General features: G+C 40.1%; 1 protein-coding gene across 1 annotated transcript; it reads left to right on the forward strand.

Annotated features, from left to right (window-relative positions):
• The first annotated feature begins 3,594 nt into the window (after positions 1–3,594).
• On the forward strand, positions 3,595–23,514 carry CMTM6 (CKLF like MARVEL transmembrane domain containing 6). The gene is made up of 4 exons (XM_010982061.3): positions 3,595–3,817; positions 13,411–13,587; positions 18,023–18,121; positions 20,701–23,514. Exons 1-4 carry the CDS (start codon positions 3,683–3,685, stop codon positions 20,836–20,838), a joined length of 549 nt encoding a protein of 182 aa, XP_010980363.2. The 5' UTR covers positions 3,595–3,682; the 3' UTR covers positions 20,839–23,514.
• The last annotated feature ends 1,476 nt before the right edge of the window (positions 23,515–24,990 follow it).

Here is a 24,990-nt window from a genome sequence, read left to right on the forward strand (position 1 = left end):
AAGTCATTTCTCTTGGCTCTGAATTCACAACACATTTAATTTGTATCTCTTTTATGGTACATACACTACCTATTTTGTGGTATGGTCCTTTATGGACGGTTCTGTGGCCTCATTGTGGGACAGTACCTATGATACGGAATTTGTATTCACATTACTGCCTTACTGTACTCACACAGATAAGAGATCCAGTTGAAGTATTTTGAGTAGGAGCTGCCAAAAACTTAGAATTTCCACTGAAAAAGTAGCAACAAATTATTTTTTGAATGTCTAAAACTTCATCCAATTATATTTTCCGAAACTACCTCTTTTTGTGAATATTTTCTTTCCTTCATTTAAAAAAAATACAAAAAAAAAAGACAGAAAAAATACCTATTTAATAGTAAAGGAGAAAAATGAATACTCTCAAAACTTGAACAAATCTTCCTTTCTGCTATTTGGTTTATCTTTTCTTTATAAATAAGATTTCTTATTTCAATGTAGCATGTCCCAGCATTTAACTATTCATTGTTGCTTATTCATTAATGAAGACGAAAATTTTCTGTGGGGGAGAAAGTTTTCTCATCAAAAGGACTCCCTAATACAGTCGTTCCTCGGTGTCCAGGGGTGATTGGTTCAAGGACCCACCCTGGGAAACCAAAACTCTCAGATACTCTAGTCCCTTGTGTAAAAAGGTGTAGTGTTTGTATATAACCTATGCACACCTTTCCACATATTTTACATCACCTCTAGCATATATGCTATGTAAGTTGTTGTTGGCATGCAGCAAATTCAAGTTTTGCTCTTTGGAACTTTCTGGAATTTTTTTTTTTAAATATTTTCTATCCATGGTTGGTTGCCATGGATATAGAACCCACAGATACAGAGGGCCAACTATTACAAGTATTTGTTCACAAAGCCCTCTAATCTTCATTTGGTCTTTTAATATATTAAGAAACATAAACAATGCATGCTTTTTTTAACTGGCAGCGTAAGCAGATAAGGTAGGGCGTCCTTGGAGAAGAGAACCAGGAATGGCTTTCTTGACAGAAGAGAATTCGTTTTTGGCCTAAGGCATTTTGTGATCTAAGCCTGGTCAAAAGGCTTGCCCTGGAACAGGTCTCAGCAATCCAAGATCTTAAGGAAGCAAAGAAATGCAGGAACAGAGGGAACGCACTCAAACAATAGTGCAGGAGAAAGCAGAGTCCTAGTTCCTCCGCAAGGGAGACACATAATAATGAATCTTTGAGTTCTGTGGCCACTAAGGCCCATACCCAGGTGGAAGTTGGAATGATAGATGATGTTGACCCTCCTAATTTAAATCAACTGAGACTTGGACTCTGTCCACCTTTGCCCCAATTCTATGTGAATTCTCCTCTGCTCCAGCCGCTTCATGACTATGGACATACCCTTAGCTTAAAACTTCCCCAGTTTTTGCTGTTCAGGGAGACACTGCTTTGGGAAAGACTCCTAGCGTTCTCCTTGCTGCAAGTAATAATAAATCCTTCCTTCTCCCCAGCTTTGATTTGGTCATGTCTATTGGCTTGACACCCACCAAGAGGCGTACCTAGTTTTTGGGTAACAGCAAGGATATTAAATCCTCTAAATCCTGGGCCCCCCAAATCAATCAGAGCATAGGAAGTTATGGCGCATCTGTGTTTCCTACCTGGTAGCTTTCATCCTCATCATGTTATAAAGCAGTTCCTCCGTATGGATGCGTTTCCCACCAGTATCATCTGGAGAGCTCCTTCTGAAAGTATATTCCCAAGACCCACCCAAATCCAGACACTTTGGGGGCTGGATCTCCCAGAATCTTTATTTTTAGTTAACTTCCCAGATACTTAATGCACCCAAAAGTTTGGGAATCACAGGCTGAATTCTTATCCACCTATAAGTACAAAGAGAAGCAGAGACCCCTACAGAATTGCCTAAGTGCCCCTTAAACCAAGAGCATTGAGAGAGTTGTCCATCTTCTCTCCTTTCAAAGTGTCCTTTTTCTTTGTAGCTTTCCCTCAATATTTTATTTTGGGAATATCAAAACAGAGAAGTTGAAATGATTGTACAGTGGACACCCGTATACTACGTTAACATGTTACTGTAGTTTATCACAAGTCTCTCCTTTTATCCACCTCTCTATTCATTAACTCATCTTTTTTTTTTCCTTTTGGATGAATTTCAAAGTAAATTTCAGATACCAAGGTGTCTAATTTGGGATGATGGTGACTTGAAGAATAACAAGGCAGTGAATTCTTGTAGCTCTGGTGGAAACACTGGCTTTATTGGACAGGATTGGTGGCTGCTTACCCTCAGCAAGATATTTAGAATGATTTGAAGACAGGAGGATAGTTTTGGCTACATTCCAGTTGCCCCTGACTGTTTGACTTTGGATATGATACTGAGCCTCTTGGCCTTGTTTCTGAACTGAACTTGGGTCCACTTACCACTGTGCAGCAAAGCCAGTTTACTGACACCAAGTTGCAGAAGAGGAAAATAGAGCATTTATTGCGTTTATTGCAGGGCCCAGCAAGGAGAATGGACTGCTCATGCTCAAGAGACCTGAACTCTTTGATGGTTTTGGGGGGAGAGTTTTAAAGACAGCATTTGGGGTGAAGGTTGTAGGGGGTATGACCTTCTTCTGATTGGTTGGTGGTGAGATAACAGCATGATGTTTCAGGAATCTTAGTCATCAGCCTTCTGGTTCCAACCAGTCTGGGGTCTAGTGCTTGTGGGTCTGCATGTAGTGACCATCCTCTGCCTGGGTTGGGGAATTCCTGCAGAAGGACTCAAAGATCTGTGTCAGATTGTTATGTACATCCCTTGAGGAGGAGCTAGGACTGTTTCCTTACTGACCTGTTGTTTCTTGACTGCTTTTCCTTAGTTTCTGCATTCTCTCACTTCCCTAATTAGTAACTGTTTGAATCTGCCCTTTGGAACTCACAGAAGGCCTAGGTGACTAAAGCATTTTTTACAAACAAGAAATGAGGGGACGCAGAGACACTTTTGTACCTGGGAGGGCCCTCCTGCTTGTTTTCAGCCTCGGATTTCTCATCTGTAAGTGAAAGTAATGACAGTACCTGCATTATATTGTTGTGGAGAGACTAGGTGTGCCTGTTATGTAACTCAATCACCTTCAGCTGCTAAAGTATACTTTCCTTAATGAATTTAAATTCACACAAAATTAACATGTGACTCTAGCAGCTGGTGAACAAGAGACAACTCAAACGATTTTGACAAGCTAGCCTAAAAGGAATTCAGAGAGGAGGAGGGAGCAATCCTGAAAATCCTTCCAGACAACCCCTTGCATTTAAAATGAAATCCAATCTTTACGCTTTCCCCAATTTCCCTACATTGTATGTTGCCTCTGCCTACATCTCCTCACCTTCGCCGTTCCTTAAACCTAACCCCAACAGCCCTTTCAGGATGAGCCGAGTTCATGCGGTCCTTCGGCCGATTGCACTTGTTGCTTGTTCCCTTTTCTTGAGCCTCTCCCCAGATCTTTACAAGTTAGAAGAAGGGTAACACCTGACGGCAGGGGGCGGGGCTGGGCGGAGGCGGGGCTGGGGGGGGGAGGAATCGGCCGGAAGCAGGGCGGAGTCGGCCGGAAGTGGGGCGGAGGCCCAGGAAGTGACGGTCATACCCGCGGAGTCGGCGGAATCTGTGAAGTCGGCGACGTCTGCTCCGGCCCTGCGTTCTTGGGCCCTGGGCGATGGAGAACGGCGGAGTTTACAGAGCCACCACGGAGGCGCACCCGGCCTCCGCCAGAGGCCCCCGTAGCAGCCTCGCCGCCTACTTCACCCTGGGCCGGCTCAAGGGGCGCCGGCGCTACAAATTCCCTCAGCTGGTGAGTCCGCGGCCGGCGCGACGGCGAGGAGGCTGCCCAGCTGCTCTCACTCTGGCTATTAAGGAACGGGCGTTTTCACACCCCCACTTCCTTCCCTCTGCGCCGGGGGGCGGGGCGTCCCCCTGCGGGTCCCCACTTCTCGCCCGCGTCCGTCACCCTCCAGGTCCTTCCCCCGCGGGGTCCCCCGTGGCGACTTAGGACCACCGAGCACCGTAGGCGGGTGCAGGAAATGCGTCGGAGTAGACCCAAGTCAGCCAGTTAGACTTCTTTCTCGCGTCCTCGTAGCGACCTTCGTCTCTTTTCCTGGCTGTTACTCTGCATTATCTCCCAGAGTGCCTGTATTTAGACTATGAAATGCTTTTTGTTCATCTTTCTCTGGTTCTTGCGGTTTTCCTGGTGCGAGCCCGTGGGGGCAGTTTAATTTGTTGGACAGTCTTTCAATACTACGCACGGCATTGAGATGTGTGTGTCCAGTGATTTGTCTTCCAGAAGTTTTATATTGACTGGAAAATAATAATTTCTGAAAGAGCAGTGTGTGTGTACCGAATACAGAGTCAAACGGACAGCTTTGTTTGTGTTTGCATGCAGGGCTAGAGCATGGTATACTTCTTTTTCAATTGGGTTGTGTTTCAGTTTAGGCATTAGTTAACGACGTTAAACCTATTAGTGAAAACATCAAAACATCTTTGAGGTTTAAATTTTAATTCAAATCACACACATACTGAGCTCCGGTGTTCTGTTTTAGCCAACGGTAAACATTTTTTGCAAGAGGAAAAATCAGACTGCTTAGAATGGTTACTGGTTGATTTTTTGTGCGTTTGTTTTTTTAACCATCCCAAGTAAAAACAGCCAATTGATTTCCTTGGGAAGAACCCAAGTTCTTAGAACTCGGATAACCAGAATTTACATTCTTAGAACTCAGATGACCTACTTTTGTTGAATAGAAAAATAGCGGTCAGAAAACTGACACTACTTTTTAGCTGCCAGAACGATCACCCCTGGGAATAATTGGGAAATCCTTGGAGGCAAGTGACATTGTGGCTTCTGGACCCCAAGAGGGTCTGGCTCTATCTCCTTTTAGTTCCTTTCTGTTCTTAGGAGGCGTCAGGGGTCCCTTCTCCCATGTTCGTTTGCAGGGGCTGTTCCTTCAGCCCAGAAGGGCTTCCTTCTGCTCTTCCTCTTGTCAGCTCTCACATGACTTTTTTGGGGGGCGGGAAGAGGGAGAGGTAATTAGATTTAGTTATTTATTTATTAGAGGAGGTACTGGGGATTGAACCTAGAACCTCGTGCATGTTAAGCATGTGGGCTACCACTTGAGCTATACCCTCCTCCCTTCACATTACTTTTAGATATCAGCTATGTTTCTCCTCCTTAGAGCTAAAATGTTTTTACATAAATAGTAGAACTCTTTAGAACAGAAAAGAAATTTTTTTAAACATTTTTTATTGATTTTAATCATTTTACGATGTTGTGTCAAATTCCAGTGTAGAGCACAATTTTTCAGTTATGCATGAACATATATATATTCATTGTCACATTTTTCTCTGTGAGCTACCATGAGATCTTGTGTATATTTCCCTGTGCTATACAGTATAATCTTGTTTATCTATTCTACAATTTTGAAATCCCATCTATCCCTTCCCACCCTCCGCCCCCTTGGCAAACACAAGTTTGTATTCTATGTCTATGAGTCTATTTCTAGAACAGAAAAGAATTAATATTCATCTGAAGCACTCTTACTGCTCAAAAGACATCATCAGTACTGGTCAGTTGCCTTTATTTTTCCTTTCTAGTCAGAACTGGCAAATCTAAGTTTCTCATTACCTTGTTTATACTTTAATAAGTTGTAGTTCCATATCTCAGAATAGAATACAGCTGGAAGTTTGGGTGGTAGGCTTGGATGGGGAGAAGAGGGGAAGATGAGTTTGCTTCAAGAGGGTTGCTGGACTATCCCTGTTTGTTCTCCATCATCCATGAGGAGTGAAAGTATTAAAACTAATGTCTCTTCTTGAAATCCATTTTTCTGTTTATGGGAAACTTGGAATGTTACAAGACTTCCTTGGAAGTCCCAAGAAAGTATATAATGGGGTAAATGAAAACTGTTATCCAGCCTGGGGCAACAGGCAAAGTCTTCTTTGCCTAGACTCGAATTCTGCCTTTATGTTGTTTTATTTTAGTTTTTTTTTTATTTCTTTTTTTTTAATTTGGGTGGAGGTAATTAGGTTTTTATTTTTGTTGTTTTTAAATTTTTATTTATTTATTTTGCGGGAGGGAGGTGATTAGGTTTATTTAGTTATTTATTTTTGATGGAGGTACTGGGGATTGAATCCAGGACCTTGTGTATGCTAGACACGCACTCTATCACTGAGTTATACCCTCCCTCCCAGGTTTTTATTTATTTACCTTTAGTGGAGGTACCGGGGAATGAACCCAGGACCTCATGCATGCTGGGCATGACTCTATCACTGAGCTATACCTTCACCCTTAGATTATTTTACTTTAGATAACTTATTTTTTAATTAAAGACAATTGCACAGCTCCAATAAGGAAACAGCTGTACTGGAGAAACCTGTAATCAAAACAGGAGGTACTTTAACAAGGGACTTGCAAGCTCTGTGACATTTTATTCAAAATACAGTGCATTTCTGTGTTTGAGTACATTATTCTGGACCTGTAAGTCTTATCAGATTCTAAGAGACCCCAAAAGAGAAAGGAATCTTATTCTAAAACTTAAAAACCAGACACTGCGTATTTAGGAAATTCTTAGAAGTCCTAGGAGGTTGAATTGGATTTTTTCTGAGGTTCTTTCCACACTTAAGTTTTTTATAAACCTCTGAGGCTGCCTTAGAGGCTGTGGGATGTGCTTGCTAGTACAGAGCTGAGCACCAAATGGTAGGGAGGGGAGCCTGCAAACTGACGGTTAGAGATAAAAGAGCGTGGCTTGTTCTTGAGGTACGTACTCCTGGAGTTATATGGCTGTACCTGCCATTCAGATATGCCTTAATTTTGTCAAAGTCTTGTCCAAAACATAAGCTTCCCCCAGCAACTATCTACCTTCCAGGGCTGAAGGAGAAATAGAGACTCAGCTGAGAAGTCACTGTAAGGACTCATTGAAGTTCTAAATTTATACAGTCAGCTTATTTATCAGTTTATCCTATCCTTAAATTGGTCTTTATGCCCATGTTTTATTTTGTGAGGTTTTTGTTAGTGTTATTTTTGCGGGAGTTTGTTTTTGTTTTAAAGGGAGAATTGACATTTGACCACCTGGTTCCTTGCTAGTAAACTTGTGCAGTGATCTAAGGACGTGTGATGTGCTCTCTGCAACAAGCTGACCTTGTGTTTATGGTCCCAGTTGATGTCCTGATGGCTGCACAGTACTGTGATTATAATGAGTCTTTAGGCAAGGGGTTTGATTTAGAATTCACCAGTGACTTAAATTTATTAGATTATAAATAATGTTACTCTGTAAGTGCCAAGAAACAAATCACTTAGGGGCCGTTTATCTTATATTGGTGTTCTTTACATTATTTAAAAGTGAAAATTGGTGTGTACTAAATTGAAATGCTCTATTTTTACCTTGAAGAAGATCTGTTATGTCAGCAAATTGTATCTTTGAACCTTTCTGAGTAAATATTTGCCTAAGCCAGTGGATGCTTAGCCTAACGTCAGGCTGACAGATTTGTTTACTTGAACCTTATAAGGTTCAAATTATCACTACAAGGTTTTTAACTGCAAGTTTGGAAATTCACAGACTAATACGATTTTGTAGATGGAGACTTACAATTAATGGCACACATTAAATAGTTCTTTTTATGAGAAATTTTTTAGTAGTAGACTGTTAAATGATGGAGAATTAGTATTTAATATGGTGACTGTTCGTTTTAAGGAAATCTGAAGTTTCAGAAAAAGTAGTGAAACTGAAATGGAAAGAGACAGAGGGTAGTCATTATCTGAATGTTTAAATCACCAGAATTGTAAGGCCATCTTTAGTCACTAAGACTTCCCAAATGTGTTGACCCTAGCATGTTGGTTTTAATATATGATCTAACAGCAAAAGGGGAAGTTCGCAAAACAATGGCTGTAACTTCAGAACTGCAGTCTTACAGGGGAAACCTACACAAACATACGTAGTCGTAAAATGAACTTACTAAACAGTGTTTTATGGGGGGAACAAGGACAGGGTGGGAGTCGGGAGGCCTGGCTGGGTTCTTGTCTGTCTGGCTCATGTGGGATTTAGTCTGTCAGAGATTAATTCCAGCATCTGTAACCGTGAGGGTGGGAGACTGGGCTCTCCCAGGGCCCTCCCACCTCTAACAGCTAGATAATTCCCTTAATTATATTTGGGTAAAATTTTATGTCATTAGAAGGTGCCATTGGGCATATGTACTGTTAGGTGCTTAGCTTAATATTCAGTAAGCAGTATTCAGTACAATGTCTCATGCCATTGAGAACGAAACTGTTTACCAAAAAGTAATCATTGAGCCTTTTAATTTATGGGTTGAATCATCATTTCCTTATCCAGTTCAGTGACCTTGTCTCTTTTCCTGTCTTTAATTACTTTGGTATTTAATGCTGGTGACCACACATCTCGAAATTCTTCCCTTAACTTTCACAGTTTTTTTCTTTTAATACAAAAATAGTGTCTACTTACAAATTATGATTAAAATAAGTCACACTTCAGCCCTCACACTCTCAGCATCACTGTTAGAGGAACAATTTGGAGTGTGTTTCCTTGCTTTTTTAAGGAATTTTTTCTGAGAAGTGTTGCACTTCCTGTGACTTGCTAGTTGCCCTTTTCCCTCGTACTTTTCACTGTGATGTTCCTTCAGGCCCAACCCAGTCCTCTGCTTCTGTCTTCTAACCAACCAAACCAGACAGGCCATCCCTGCATCTAGAAGTCCATGCTCCCTGGCACAATAATACAAAACCACACTCAGCTCCTTAACCATTTTCCTCATCACTCTTTTTTTGTTGGGAGTGGTGGTGATTGGGTTTACTTATTTATTTGTTTTCAGTGGAGGTACTGGGGATTGAACCCAGGACCCCCTGCATGCTAACTAAGAGTGCACTCTGCCACTGAGTATACCCTCCCTCCATCCTCATCACTCTTCCTTGCAAATCTTTGCCTTGGTGAAGAATCTGTCCTTGGGGTGCCCACCAGCGATGCCCTCTGCCTGTTCAGATCCTCCATGTCTCTTGGCCCTGGTTTGAGTCCTGCTTATCCACTCATCCTTCTCCAGCTGCTGTTCAGGTGGATCTGAACATTTTCTTGAGATCTCCTGAATTTATGTATAATGAATGCTCCAGTTATGAGATATAAAATTATTGTTGTCCTGCTGTTTCTTGTGCATTTATCTTGTTGCTCTGTCATCTATGCGTTCCTGTACATATTACAACTTTGGATACATAACTCTTTTTTTTGGTTTATTTTTTAAATTAAGGTATAATTAACGTATAAGTTTCAGGTGTACAACATGATGATTCAGTACTTGTACATATTGTGAAATGATCACTTTATTTGGTACTAGAGACTACAGTGCTGTGGCAGATTTTAAAGCAAGTTTAGTAGCATCAGAGATGGGGAGTCTGGAGAGTCAGGAGAAATTTTGACACTGAATATCGCTTGTAGTTCTGATTTCTTGGCATCAGGAATAACTGGGGATAGGAACTAGTAAATGTCCAAACTTGATATAGTACTTCTTCCGTCTCTTAGGATGTCCATGCAGAGCCCACCTCTTAATGCTGTTCTTAGGCTTAAGGTCAGTAAGAATGGCTCCTTTAATAAGTTTGCAATAGGACTTGTAATGGCTTGTCACTGATTGCTTCTGGCCCAGCTGGATCCTGCCCTTTTCTTAGGGAGAATAGATAAGCAGTCTGTGTCTGCATTCCAGATAAGACTTCATTGTCAACACAGCCTACACTGATAAGTGTTCCAGATAATCTCATTGTTGTAATAAGAATGGTTCAAGATCAGCTGTTCTCAACCCCCAGTTAGAGTTTTAGGCTGATACCATCTCAGTTAATTGACTTTCATACACCTCAGATAAATTTTTTAAATTTCTCAAAGAAACTCCTAAAACTTGGACAAGATTTAACGTAGAGCCAAGAATAAAGCAAATGGAATATTAGACATTTGGTATTTGATTATGACATATAAAAACTCTTGTAATTGTAACTGCAGGAGATGAAGTACTTTTACACAGTGACCTTCTGGGATTTGTCTTGGTGTGTCACTTTATATCTTGTGGTGTAACATTTGGGAACTCACCAAAATCTGCTTTCTGTGAGGAAGTTGTTTGGGATGTGCGGGACTATTTATGCCTCATTAACTTACAGGAAATCACAACAATAGGATCTGTTTTCATCCTTATATGTTCTTTTCAGTTGTGGGGATATACAAATTTTGTATTGCCAGTAGGAGGGGGGAAATCCCTCACAGGCTTAGATGCCAGTTTAAATATGACTTTTTTTTTTTTAACTTTTTAGTGTGAAAAAATTGTAGAGTCACAGGAACTTGCCAAAAAAATGTACCAGGAGGTCCTATGCACTCGTGTGTGTGTGTGTGTGTGTGTGTGTGTGTGTGTGTGTGTGTGTGTGAGCGCGCGCGCGCCCACACCACTTTGCTGCTTTGTCAAGTGTAGCTTTCTTAAGCATTATCGCAGTCAAGAATCAGAGCTGTTGCATCACCACATAGCTCCCCCTGCCACCCCTCCATACCCACACCACTCCCCTGTCCCCTGGCACCACTAATTTAGTTCTCCATCTCTAAGCATAGTTGTTATAGAAATAGAATCATGCAGTCTGTAACATTTTGAGACTGGATTTTTTTCGCTCTGGAGATTCATCCAGATTGTTGCGTACATCACATTTGTTCCTTTTTATTGCTAAGTAGTATTCCGTGGTGTGGACTGGCAGTTTGCTTAACCATTGAAGGATGTCTGGATTGTTTCCAGTTTGGGGCTCTTATGAGTAAAATATTAAGAACATTCATATTTACCAGTTTTTGCCCGAACTGAAGTTTTTATTTATTATGGTCACGTGCAGCGTGTAGGAACGCAGTTGCTGGCTCACATAGCAGCTGCAGGCTTAGTTTTTAAAGCAACTGCTCAACTGTTTTCCAGAGTGGCTATACCATTGACCTTTGATTTGATGAAAATGTTTTGTAGGATAAAATTTTTATTATATACTGTAAAACATATCTGTTGATTTGGGTAGCAGTCTTGTTGCCAGTAATACATCTGGTTGCTTCTGCTGACCTGCCTTGGGTGAGACAGCATTTCCCGATAGTCTCTGACTTGGGTTGTCAGTCATTTTGATGATTTTAATGCTCAGAAGGAAATTCCCTTAGCTCCCACAACACCCACACAAACTGCCCAAATGAATCTCTCTCCTCTCTCCCTTCCTATTTCTAGAGAAGAGTCAGCCCCACATCTTGAACCCTAAATCCCACCTTTAGAAATCTGCTTGTCTTCCTCTGTCTTTAGATCCACCGATCTTACTGGTTTCTGTCTAAGCATTTAAACATGCTCAGTTCTCTCCTGTCTTGGAATTCCTTTCGCTTTGACCTCATCTGCTACTATATGGCTTCTGGAAGCTGCACTTGGTGTCTGGCCATCTCTGTTCCACTGCCTTGTGTCCCCCTCACTTCCCAGCATGCAGTGCTGTGGTCCCAGCGTCCTGGGTGGTCTTGTCACCAGCAGTGTTCCTGCGGCTCAGTCTGGGGGAGGTGTTGGAGTATTGTTCTTCCTGGGCCTCTGAGTAGCAGTCAGCGCTCTTGATTACTTGCTCTTTGTAGAAGGACTTTTTTCTTGGTCTGCTACCCCTTGCTCCTGATTGTCCTTTGCTGGTGTCTACCCTTTTGTGTAGCCCTTCCTCACAGTCCTGCACGAGGCCAGCTTTCCTCATTCTGGGTGATCCCACATCTTGATCTCCACCTCAGACCTGTCCCCTGAGCTCCAGACCCAGCTATCCCTTTGCCTCCTACTTTTTCTTTGATGTTTTTCTTTTGGTGAGGGGAGGAGTAATTAGGTTTCCTGATTTATTTTTAGAGGAGGCATTGGGGATTGAACCCAGGACCCTGTGCATGCACTCTACCACTGAGCTGTCTTCCTTGTCCCCCACCTTTTGTGTCCTAGCCAGCTCCATCTAACTTCCGCAGACCCCCGATACACAGCAAATTTAAAATGGGATTTGTTCTCTTTCCAGCACCCTTGCCTCTTAAAAAGAAGAAAAGACTTACCTCTGCAGTGAGGCACCAGTGTGTTAATACCACAGTTGACAACAGTGGACACGCCGTTCAAACCCACTTGCATTTAATTGAGTTGCCAAAGTAGCCAGAGTTAGTTAGCTGTTTTCCATTCAATGCATAAAAAAAATTATACTTTAAAAAAATTATACTTTTGATGGCCAAACACTTAAGTACTACACAGGCTAAAACTGAATGTGGAAAGGAATTGTTTCTATGAAAATAAATTGAATTCTTTGGAAAGACCCCAAAAAAGTGACTAAAATACCGTGGAATTAAGTAAAAGCATGGCAACTGTGAAGGGCTGGTAAAACTAGTCCAACTGTAGAAGGATTCTGCATGCTGCTTCTCAAGTGCTCCACTTCAAATAACATCAGTCTGGAAGTGGTTGTCATCAACTATGGAAGTGATTAATGCAGAAAACAAGAGGTGGAATTGCAATCAGTAGGCGCATACTGAAAAGATGGGTGAATAAATCAGTGTGCTTTTTAAGTTAAGGGGTTTAAGCACACATAACATTATCTTACTTCCTCTTCTGTGTGTATTCTTCCTGTCTGATGAAGCTTTGCCCCTTTCTGTGATTTCATTCCTCGTTGCTACTACCCTGTTTACTGTCTTTCCCCTGATCTCTGACATCAGCTTCCCAGCTGGATGTCCATTGCCAGCTTTGCCCTTTTCCCAGTCCTTTCTCTGTATTGTAGCTAGAGAACTGCTAAAAACAGAAACCTGATGGTGGCACCTGTTTGCTTTAAACCCTTAAAATCCGGATTCATTAAACCAGTAAAAGTTTAGAACTGGCCTCTGCTGACCCCTCTAGTCTCATTTCATCATTTTCGTACTGCCACCCCTTCCCCTCTCACTGGACCCATCAGCCACGTTGATCACCCTGCTTGCACGATTCACTGGGGGAGTGGGTCTCTGTGTGTGGCTGGGGTGGGAAGGCACCGCGCTCTTTCACCTCTAGGTCTTTCTCTGCTCTGCTCCTCTGCGTGGACCCTTCCCCTGTCTTCCACTCCCCATACTGACCCTGCCACCCTTCTGGACTCAGCTCTCCTTCAGGGAGCCTTTCTTGACCCCCAGGTTGAGTGCCTCTTCGGTGTGCTTTCATAACGACACCCCGTGTTTCTTGGGTTCTAGCATCCAGCATACAGTAGGTGGTCGATTGTCTGGGTCCCAGTATTCCCTCCAAGGCAGCTAGACTGTCAGTTTTGTTTCGATCCGGTTCATACAGTAATCTTGTTTGCCACAGTGTCCACGTTATAAATATTTGAGTGAACGGATGGTGTTTTCTGAGTACGGTCGGTTTCTCTGAAAAGCCCTTAAGCAAAATGTTTGCTTTCTTTTGTAGGTGCTGTCTCTTTTGGCCTTTATCTGTGAGGAGATTGTGTCACAGTGCACTTTGTGTGGAGGGCTTTACTTTTTTGAATTTGTGAGCTGCAGTGCCTTTCTGCTGAGCCTCCTCATGCTGATAGTGTACTGCACGCCGGTTTACGAGAAAGTTGAACACGTGAAAGTCAAGTCATCGGTAAGCATAAGAAAACGCAAGCCCTGAAGAACTTGGGTATCTGGGTGTCTTGTGTTGTTTTATTGTTCCCAGTAGTAATGTTTTCACAAGTCAGCAACAGGAAAAGATACTGCCTGTTGTCCCAGCTCTGCCGCTGAACAGCCGTGGTCTCCCTGCCAAGTGGGATGACGGGGGCAGTGAAATTAGAGTGAGAGTGACGCACGCTGCCAGTGGTTTAATTATTGGTGATTTAACCTAATTCATATTAGGTGTTTTTAAAAACTAGGATTTTATCTCTCTTTATGTCTCACATTTCAGAGCATCGCTCATTGGTTCTACAGTTATTCACTGTGTACCTCTTGTAGGCCAGGCGTTATGCTTGACATGAGAGAGTAATGAGCTAACGTGATGTATGTCTAGAGCATTTAAACAAGAAAGCGTGTAATTCCATCTATTTTGCTTTGGATTTGTTATGAAAAAAAAAGTTGTCTACAAGTGAATTAAGGAGACATTTGTTAAGTTCATTGTTCAGAAATTTCCCTTTTAATAAAAGTGTATATGAGAATTTACCATTCACAGAATTAGAGATGTACAACTTTCTAAAGACTTAGTCTGCTGACCCTGTGTTTCGATTTGCTTAGAGTATGAATTTGTGAGGTGACAGGTGAGATAATGTGCATCGTTACTGCATTTAAAGAAAGAATTGAGCAGTTTACTTCAATAGCATTCTAGTTATCAGGAGTGGTTTGTGAAGAATTGAACATGTCAGGGTTGATTTATGAAATAATTGATGTCTTTGAGGGAAAAGATAAAAATTAGAGTAATTTTTAACTATCAAAAATAAGAGAGAACAATATAAATACAAAGCAGTAAGATTTTATTATTGTTTCAAATTTATGGGATGCAAGCCTTGGGTCATATATTCAAAATACATCTAAGATTTACTTTTTTTCTATAGACCCTTTGGTACATCTTAAATTTTGTGCCATAACAATCTGTTGCCTTCTTTTAACACAAAATATTGCCACTTGCAGTAACATGGGCAGACCTAGAGAATATTATACTTAGTGAAGTAAGTCAGAGAAAGACAAATACTGTGTGATATCACTTATGTGTGGAATCTAAACAAATAATACAGTTTGAATCTATACAAAACAGACTCACAGATCTAGAAAACAAACCTGTGGTTACCAAAGGGGAGAGGGGAGCAAGGAGGGACAAATTAGGAGTCTGGGATGAACAGAGACAGACTGCTATACATGAAATAGATAAGCAACAAGAATTTACTGTAAGGCACAGGGAATTATATTCAGTATCTTATAATCTGTAATGGAATATAATCTGAAAAAATATAACTGAATCACTTTGCTGTACACTGGAAACTAACACAGTATTGTAAATCAACTATACTTCAGTAAAATATGTATATATGTGTATATATATTTTATATATTTGTATATAATTCATAATTATACATACAATCATATCATACATATGTATACATATGTAACATGATTATACGTATGTATAATGTGATATGTATATGTATAATTATATATAATTGATATGTATTTAAACTTAAAAGATATATATATGTGTATATAACTTTTAATTTAAAAATTAAAAACCAAAAAGTTGATCCCAGACAGGTAAAAAATAACTTTGAAACACAGGTGGAGCCTGAATCAAATCCATCAAGTCTTTGATGAGCACATCTGTGCTATTCTTGGTGTAGCCAGTATCCAACTGTCCCATTATCTTACCTGGTAATAACTGCTGTCAGCATGTCCTGAGCACCAGACACTTTATATGCTGTGGCTTAGAATCTTCACACTGTAATACTTCACTTTTCTGTTGAGGAAACTTAGGTTCAGGGTGGTTAAGTAACTTGTCTAAAGTGACACAGCAAGGGGAAAAATAACCTGAGATTTAACCCCGGAGAGGACTCGCACCTTGCAGTGTGCCACCTGGCGGAGGCCGAATCCTACTAGAACCCTCGCCCTCTAGCTTTAGATGCTGTCACGGCAAATATCGTCACCGCAGGAGTCTTGCATAGTGATGACAGCAAAACCTGTTTATTTTATGAAATTCAAATTAAAAAGAAGATGCAGAGAATACCATAGCATTTTTGTTAATTATATTTATAATCTGCATACAGGTAAGTATGCAGTAAGATTTGGACAATTTATATTGTAAATATTAAATATTGAAAATATTTTTTCATTTCTTAGCCCCTAATGGCAAAATAGTATCACTATCCATGAAAAGATTTTTAGAAGTATTTAGTTTTTTAGTGCTGTGTCTGTAGCATTTAAGAACATTGATCTTTTTGACAAGAAACAACATTACAGTATTTTGCAGTTTAGTACAGCAGTCAAACTAAACAAAATGTAAAGACCTTATTATACTTGAGCATATAAAAAGTTATTTTAGAGTAAATAATGATTTTAAAATACTGAGGAAAAAAAAGAAATTAGTCACTTAATCCTAAAGTAACTTTTGTAAACATTTTACTGTGTTTCTTTTGTTTTTTATTTGTAGGTGATTTTTAATTTTTAAAAATGGTTGTAATCATAAGAGTATGGACATTCTGCTTTTCAAACATGAGGAATTCATATATGTTTGAATGGTTTAAAAATCACTTTTCCTGTCTGCTTATTAACGTAATTAAATTTAAAATTTTTATATGAGAGGTTTTCTGTTTCAGAGAGAATGTTTTGTGTGTGTGGTGGTGGTGATGTCTAGGCAGGAGTAGTAATCTTGTTGGAGAGAGGATCTTTCCTGTCCCATGCAGTTGTGGGTCAGATTATATCACAAATAACAAGAGCCAGCATTTATGGAACATTTACTGTCTGTCTGGCAGTGATCTGAGCACTTCTCATGAATTAACTCTAATCTTTAGAATCACCTGTGAAGACGACATTATTCTTACTCCCATTTTGCAGATGAAGGAACAAAGGCACACAGACGTTAGGGAACTAATTCAGAGTCCTTGTGAACCCAGGTAGTCTGGCTCAGGAACCTGTGTTTACCAAACAGTCTGTTATTCTGTCTCAAAATGATTGTCTTGTTTAAATACCTCCTTGAATGTACTCCAAATATTAGTAGAGAGAGTTTTATATCTGTATGTAATAGATTTGAAATCATATTCAAAGGAATAGAAAAACAGTACTGCAGAGAAACACCTCTTTTAGAAGCAAAGAGAAAATCTCTGTGAAGTTTTTTATAAATGTTAAGTGAACTATTGACAGCGTAAGAATTCTGTTTGGGGTAGTTTTATTGATACTAGGTTTAGTGGAGATTGTATTTCAGAAACCTCCAATACAAAATACCAGACTTAAACACTTTGGAGTGGCTGGGCTGTCATTTTTCCAGTTTCTCCTCTGCATCAAGTATGTATGTCAAGCATGTTTTCAGTTGGCATGATGAGAGAGAGCCCTGTGTGGTACTGCCCAGGAGAGCGCTCGGAAACCCACAAAGAATTTCATTGCCTTCCGCTACATTATGATGAGATGTAGGGGCTTTTGTGTAGGAGATAATCTTGTCATACAAGCTCACATTGGATAACCCACTTGGAACAATTGAAAGCAACATGTTATTCCAGAAAGCTTAAGTGTCTAAAAAACAAATTGTTGACATAATTTTGTTTAGTTGAAGATGAGTCGGCCTTTTGAGGCTCTCTTTTCCAAAGTGCTTTAAAAGCACCGAAGTCCTCTCAGAGAGGCCATATCCTAGAATAGCTTACTTTTTAAGGGAAGAAAAATGCTTTTCTTTGCTGGAAGTAATACGGGATTTAAGAAATCCTTGGGTTTGATGACCTTAATGTGTCCTAGAGAAAAGGATAAACACATACTTGCACGACCTCTTGGGGAACTTTTTATTTCATTTTATTTATTTTTAATGGAATACAGCTGATTTAAAATTAGTTTCAAGTGTACAACAGGGCAAGTCATTGTTTTTATAGATTTTACTCCATAAAGTTAGGTTGAAATATTGGCTGTATTTCCCTGTGCTGTACAGTATATTCTTGTTGCTTATTTATTTTTATACATAATAGTTTGTACCTCTTAGTTCTCTTCACCCATCTTGCCTCTCTCCCTGGTAACCACTAGTTTGTTCCCTGTCCGTCTGAGTCTGTTTCTGTTTTGTTATGTACATTCACTTATTTTATTTTTTAGATTCCACATATAAGTGATAATGGGGAACTATTTTTATTAAAAGATTATCTTGTGATGTCCTTTCTGAATATGCCCTGTTCAAAGTGTGGATAGTGTTCCTTTGCAGGGTATTTATCAAATACCAGGCTTATTAAAAAGTTAGAAGTTGAATTATGTAAGTTTGGGTCAAGGAAAAAAAGGTAAGTCACGAAAGTTTTTTAAAAGTTAAAAATTAAAACATTTGTTTTCAGTCAGCCTAACCGTGCTGTATTCCTCCTTTGTTTTATGTGTATATATAGGATTTTTATATTACTTTGGGAACAGGAATTGTGTTTTTGTTGGCATCCATCATTTTCACTTTTTCACATGACAATACCTCAGCTGAAATTTCTGCATTTGTAAGTACCTTTTGTCTTTGCTTCTATTTGTTTCCTTAGAAATAGAGAATTTAGAAAGTACTTGACAAATTATACAATAAGGGAGAGTAGTTTGTCTTTTGTCTTATTTTTTAGTGTAATTTTGAATAGAAGATCTGAAAGGAAATCAGTATGATAGCCTTAAAAACCTAGAACCTGTGTTTAGAATTTGACTTAGTTTTGTTAATAAAAATCCATTTATTCCACATATGAACATGTTATGGCTAATGGAAGTGGTAGAATTGACTTTATTATCTTATATTCTTCCCCTTTTCAGTTCAACAGAAACACACTTACATATCAGGTGCTATTTTAGGTGTAGAGAGTAGACGGGAGAAATGATCCAAAAGTTCAGCTTATGAAAGAGAGAGAGAGGTAAACATATTCATCTGAAATCCTTGAGGGACCACGTTTTTTCAGAATTCAGAATATGCTGGATTTTAGAAAGGTAATACTGTATATCTCCTGTATTACACACCTTCAGAGGGCCTGGGGTAGCCCCCTGTAATCCAGCGTATTAGTGTTTCTGAAGCATGTGACTGTTCACAGTAAAAGAGGAGGTAAGGACTGTAAGTAGTTTTATCTTGTGTCAGTTTGAGCCAAGTAAATCATGGAACAGTTTTTGTAGCTTTTTGGATTTCAGATTGCAAGTCAAGGGTCAGGGGCTTGAATTGGAGCCAGTATTGTGAACATGAACAACTAACAGGTGGTTAGGAAGTCCTCTTCCAAGTCAGCTGGTTTCCAACTAATGCTTTGTTCATAACAAAGTTGAAGTTGTAATTGAGTTGTCAGCCAATAGATCATTAAAACTGCTTTTTGTGACAGAACAACTCAAAAGGAGTTCAGAGACTTGGATAGCTGTATCTACCTATTTTTGCAAACACGGTTTCTTAACAGTTGTACGTGTAAAAGCAAAGCACAGAAATAAAATTAATGCTGAACCTTGACTCATTCTAGCAATAAGTAGTATTTAGCCATGGATACAGGAACCAGTTGAAGAGGGAAAAAAGCCTTATGCTATTTCGGTTTATAATCATATTTTGTTGTAGAAGCACATGATAGGGTGATGGGTGGTGAGTGAAATAATTTCTAATATAAAAATGTATTACTATAAAATCCTGTGCTGAGAGTGAAATGAAGGTGAGGAAATGTTGAGTTCATGGTGGGGGAAAAAGCATGTCCTGAAATCCCCAGCTATTAAAAAAGAGCTTGTTTATGTGTTTGAAATTAGATGATGTGTTAGATTGTTACAGTATTTAGATTTCATTGGACGTATTAAAAGTGACTGGTAGTTTAAAAACTCAGTATTTAAAATATGCTGGAAATTACCTTTTGCAACTATTTAAATTAGGAAAAAATACAGACTTAAATGAGTGAGGGAGTCCGTTTTTTAAAAAACTGATGTGAGGAAAAGAGCTAGTAGATGATCTGGGTTACACGGCATGGAGGGCTCTGTTTGGACTGGAGCTCTCTGAGGTCATCAGAGATGGCTTCATAGACAAGGTGACATCTGGTCTGCCTTTAAAGTGTTGAAAATATTTGCTGATCAAATAAGGGGATAGAGGCCATCATCAAGCCAAAATAAAGACTCCAGAGGGGAGAAGAGACTTGGGTTGGTGGGGGGGGGGATGGACTTGATAATGAACATTAGGTTGGATGTCTCAGGAACATCCATGTGAATGAATGGATTTGGAGCTCAGGTTGCTGTCCAGGGAAATGAGGCAGAATGCATCTTCTTCAGGGTGGAGGGGTTGGATGTGAAGGGTGAGAGACTGTGCAGACGACAAAATGTTTCAGTTCGTGGAGAGGTAGTCTGAGGGTTGGAAGAGACGTTAGCCATTACCTACGTCGATTTTCTTTTCCTACAGATCGCTTCTTGGCCTCTGTTTCCTTAAGGGTTTTGCTAGTGAAGAAGCTAAATGTGAAGCTAAATTCTGTCACGTGACAGAATTCTCAGAACGTTTGATCAGATGTTAGAAGAGTACAATGAGGAAGTGGTTTCAGGAAGAGGAAGTAGGTAGTGGCGTCATGTCACTGTGTCATTGCACTGTGACAGCCAACTGGGAAATACTGTTTAGGTAATTTAACGTAAAAGTATCCTCAGAATAGAATTTCTCTTTTGCTATTAATAACCTTTTCCATTTTTACCTAGGCTCAGCTGCCTACTCACGTATTTCAAACCTTAGCTTATCTGTGGGTCAGTCTACCCATTGCTAATAATCCTGTGTTTTGCACCATGTTATAGGATTTTGTTTTTCATCTGTTAACCTTAGTTTCATAGATTGGGACCTGACACGTATGCATACACATGCAAGACAGGACATTTGTATTTTGTGAGACTTTGACTAATGGCCATTACTCTGGATTTTTGTTGTTGTCGTAGCTTCTTTCCATTTTTGATGACCTTGACATTTTTTTAGCCACTAAAGTTAAGAATGCTGTGTATAAGATAAATTGATGAATTATCTTGCTTATATGAAACACGATCAGAGCCAAGTAGGAAAGGTGAGATTATATTCCAGAATTCCCCGTATAACCTGTGCCCCCTTTTCCCTCCTCAGGTATTTGGATTTCTCGCAAGTCTTACGTTCCTGTTTGAATTTATCATCATGCTCCGTAAAAAACTCCAGGAGCGCCGGCCAAGGAAACCTGAGGCTACCCCCAGGAGCGAGCACGTCACCGAACCACTTAATGCTTAAAGACTCTGGGAACAGGTGTCACGTACGGCGGTGAGTGTGCAGTGCCTGGGGCCTGGCAGCAGCGCGTGTGTAAGTTGTGTTGTTGGTAAACCACTTCTTTGGGAGAGGAAAGCGGTTTGATCAGTATTCATCAGACAGTGTGTCAGTCACCACAAATTGGGCCAGAGGGTTTTTGGTTTTGTTTTTGTTTTTTAATTTTTTTTTTTATAATAGTTGAAACTTGTGTCAAATGAAGTTTTGTTTTGCTTTTTGGAGGTGAGAGCAGTTGTTTCTTAAGTATCACAGAGCTCAATTGATGGTAAATTATTCTGTCGTCGTCACTAGGTTTGGCTTCCAAATTATGCTTTATAGCTGTGGAAACACATGAGTAAGTGCATCCATTCTTTTTTTTTTTTTTTTTTTTTTCAATTTTAAATTTGTTTAGCTATGACTGTTTACTTTGCTTTTGATGATTAGATCAAATGTGTATTTACAAGATCAATATTTTAAATGCTGGTCTAGTTTTTTTTCCTTCAGATATAATACCCAGGCTTTACTGTATCTCACTCAGCCTTAAAATTATACTGTAACATTTTAGCATAATTATAATTAACTCTTAGACCATTTTTAGCCTAATGTAAAATATGTGGGAGATGTTGATACTTTATGTTATAAAAGCAACAACATTAGCAACCCCATGTTTAAATTGCACTTTGGTTGTTGAGAGCAGGTTAAAGAAATCTTTATATAATTTGACATAGAAAAATGGAAGAAACTGGTATTTGTGCCTAAAGACCAAAGAAAAGAAAGATAAACTTTTTGCAAATACAGTGAGAACAGTTGTAAAAGCAGGCTTCAGCCACTTCTTCAGCATCTGAAGAGATGAGTTCATACTACAAAAGACAGCGGTTTGTTCCCTTTTGCTATACGATCATTTCTACTGAAATTGGTACAGCTTCGCAGGTTCTGTTCAGTGTTTTCTTGGGAACCAACCTTCTTTTTAAAGCCCTAACCTTTGATCTTTCATTTGAGAGCCTCCCCTTCCTGTCTCCGTATCAGAACGGTTTTGGCATCTGGCCCAGGAGGGCCTGTGGCTCTGCCTCTTCCTTGGTGCCAGTTGTCTCTTAGGTGGTCCAGAATCTTGGGCCCTTGTGCTTGCGTAGAGTGTGCAGTCAGGTCTTTAGGGTTCTTATTCCCACATAGGCATTGCTCTGGTTTCTCTTTGGAGGAGACCTTCTTGAGAAAGTGGATATCTAGAGAATCCTGCCGAGGTTCATACCATTGAGGTGGAAGGGAAGTGAGTAGTCAAACCATTCTCGGGAGACACTTTATAACCAGTTCTGATCATTTGGGAGAATTATCTGTTGCTGGCAGACTTTCTTGGAGCCGGCCAGATAGGGCACTTTGAGGGTGACCTTTCTGACCAAGTGGTTCACAAACTAGGCTTTTCCTGTTCTCCTGCTAGATGTCTGACTCAAGACTCTAGGGTTAAGGCAGTGAGCCCATGCATCAGGTCCTTCAGTACTTTGGTGGAAGTCTCCCGGGCCAGGCGGGCTAGGTTTTCTGTCTGAACAAGTGGAATCGTGTTTTCAGTGAGACAGTTAAATGATCCCATCCTTCTTAAATTTCTCATCTGCCGTTTACGTGTTGTTGATGGGTTTCAACTGCATGAATATGGCTAAATGGGTTCTCCAAGATGGGTCATCCTGGCCAGACATGGCTTCTGCTCTGTCTTACTGACTCAGAACCTTATCCATCTGTGTCAGAGTTTGGATGCTAGTGCTAGTGGTGATGCCACCCCTACCTGCTTGGGAGATAATGAAACCAGTCATATGGATGCTGCTCTTACTGGGCGTGCCGTCTAAGAGAGGAGAAATAGCCTGGGTCTTGGGTCTAAGAATAAAGACTGGTTCAAAGATAAGCAGCTCATGGTAGGCAAGTTCTGGAATTTCATATCAAACTATACCATTGTCATTTTAAGTGCCATCTTCACCCAGCTGGGATTCACAGCAAACCATCTGGGCCACCTCAGGGACCCCACCTGTGCACTGGGCTTAGTTGAGTTTGGCAGACTGCCCTCAGCTGGCCTCACAGACACAGCACGTTGACATTGAGCTTAAGCTCTGCTTGTTCTGAGGTTTCACTTCCATTTGTTTCACTGGTGCAGAAATGGACCTCTTAGCTGGCCACCCAATCCTCTCCTTTTCAAGATACATTCACCGGTATTTCTGGCCCCTCTAGAACCTTTCTTCACACTGTTTTCTACAGGATCCATGACTGATTAGCCTCCCTCTTCTATTGTAGAAGGAATTAGGAATAAAAAGACCTTTGTGGTAAATAAAAAGTTCAAGGAGAACTTGGGACCAAAGCCACTGTTATGTATAGAAAAGGGCAAACTCAATATAAAACTCAAATTTAAAATAATTTTTTAAATCAATGGATATGGTAAATTTGTTATTTTACAAATAAACTGTTTAAATTGGTTCTTAAAAATTATAAGGGGAATGTGCATATAGTAGAAAAATTTTATAATTGCTATGCTTATGTTCTGTTTGGAGACCGGGAAATGTATTTTTACATTGTTTATAGCCAATCATTTTTGTATTTATTAATTATATATATCCTGTGGGTCTTTTATATCTCTCTCAATGTCAAATTTTGTAGTCTTCTTTTTAAATAAATCCACTTTCTTCATAATTTTGTGGTTGTTCAGTTATTACAAAAGCATGACATTTAAACAGAAGCTTCCTCCAGAGTTCCAGGAGTTGGCTCTCCGACCTTGGAGAGTCCCCACGAAGAATTCTGGACTTTGGATCTACCCGGTGTAGGGCGCAGGTAGAAAAGATGCAAGTCCAGCGCCCACCTGTGGGCTGTCCCTCTTGTTGGAAAAGTTGGAATATGCACGCAGACAACATTTTTGGTAGCCACGTGTGAAGAGTTACAAAGAAATGTTACGGACTAAACGCCTTTAAATACTTCCTAAGAAGCAAATTTGGAATCGAATCCATTTCTTGGTGTGGCTCCCAGTGCTAAAAACAAAACAGGCACGTTCTCATTTGGGCTATTCAGTGATTGGGAAAATGTGAGGCAAAACTAGAGTGATTCTGATAAAGCTCCAACTATTTGTGTAGTTTGCAAAATTCCTGCCTCCAGACATATGAGAATAACAAGGTCTTTACAGTTAGTCATCAAGAACTCACTGGAATCTGTACATTCTTCAGAGTTTTGTGTTTTGCTTTGATAAAGAGCACGATTTTATCAATATGCAGTCAACTGCATGGAGCAGGAAACCTACCCAAGTGGGTCTTAAATGGTAAGGAAAGTTTATTTCACAAGAAGTCTGGGTAGGATGGTTCCACGACTGGTAAATTCCATGGCTCTGTGGTGTCTTTCCATGTTTCTCAGCCTGTCCATCTGCTGCTGTGAGTTCTTGGCCTCTGGATTGACCCTCAAGGGTGTAGCAAGGTGGTGGCGGCATCTCCAGGCATCGTCTGCTTGTCCGAAGGGCAGAAGAGAGGAGGATGTTTATTCCGCATCTCTCCAAGGTGTTCCTTTTTCACAGAAGCCCTTCGGTGGACTTCACCTACTTGTCTTACCAGAAGACATCAAATGCCTATTTCTAGATCTTTCATTGCCATGAAGATTAGAATTGCTGTGATCAGCTTAAAGTAATCAAGATTCCTCTCCTTGGCTTGTGAAAACCCTTTGAAGCATTTAGCCGTCTGATATGTGAACAGCATTGGTTCTGTTAGCGAGAGAGGGGCCGTGGGTCAGGGTGTCTGTCATAAGCATGTAGAGGATGTGCCCCAGCTAGGAGAAATCAAATTCCTATTTGAAGAAATTTTTGTCAGCCTGACTACCCCAAAACAATTTAAAGTAGAGAAACTGTTTTATGTGTTACGCTGAGTTACAATTCTACAAATAATGTGTACCACAGAAAATTGGTTTAATAAGAGCTGGGAAGTATTGTTCTTTCCCTGATATCTTTGCATTTGGCTACTTTTACTTTTCAATTTTCGAAATATGTCAGGCACTGAAAGTACAGAGGATAATGCCTGTTGTAAATACCACCCAGCTTTAGTAGATACAATATTGTTTCACATTTGCTTTAAGGGCCTTTGTTAAAAAAAGTAAGTTATATTTTTAAAGTACTACCACCTCTAATTTTATTCT

Source organism: Camelus dromedarius, chromosome 17 (genome assembly GCF_036321535.1).
Source record: "Camelus dromedarius isolate mCamDro1 chromosome 17, mCamDro1.pat, whole genome shotgun sequence".
NCBI classification, from domain to species: Eukaryota; Metazoa; Chordata; class Mammalia; order Artiodactyla; family Camelidae; genus Camelus; species Camelus dromedarius.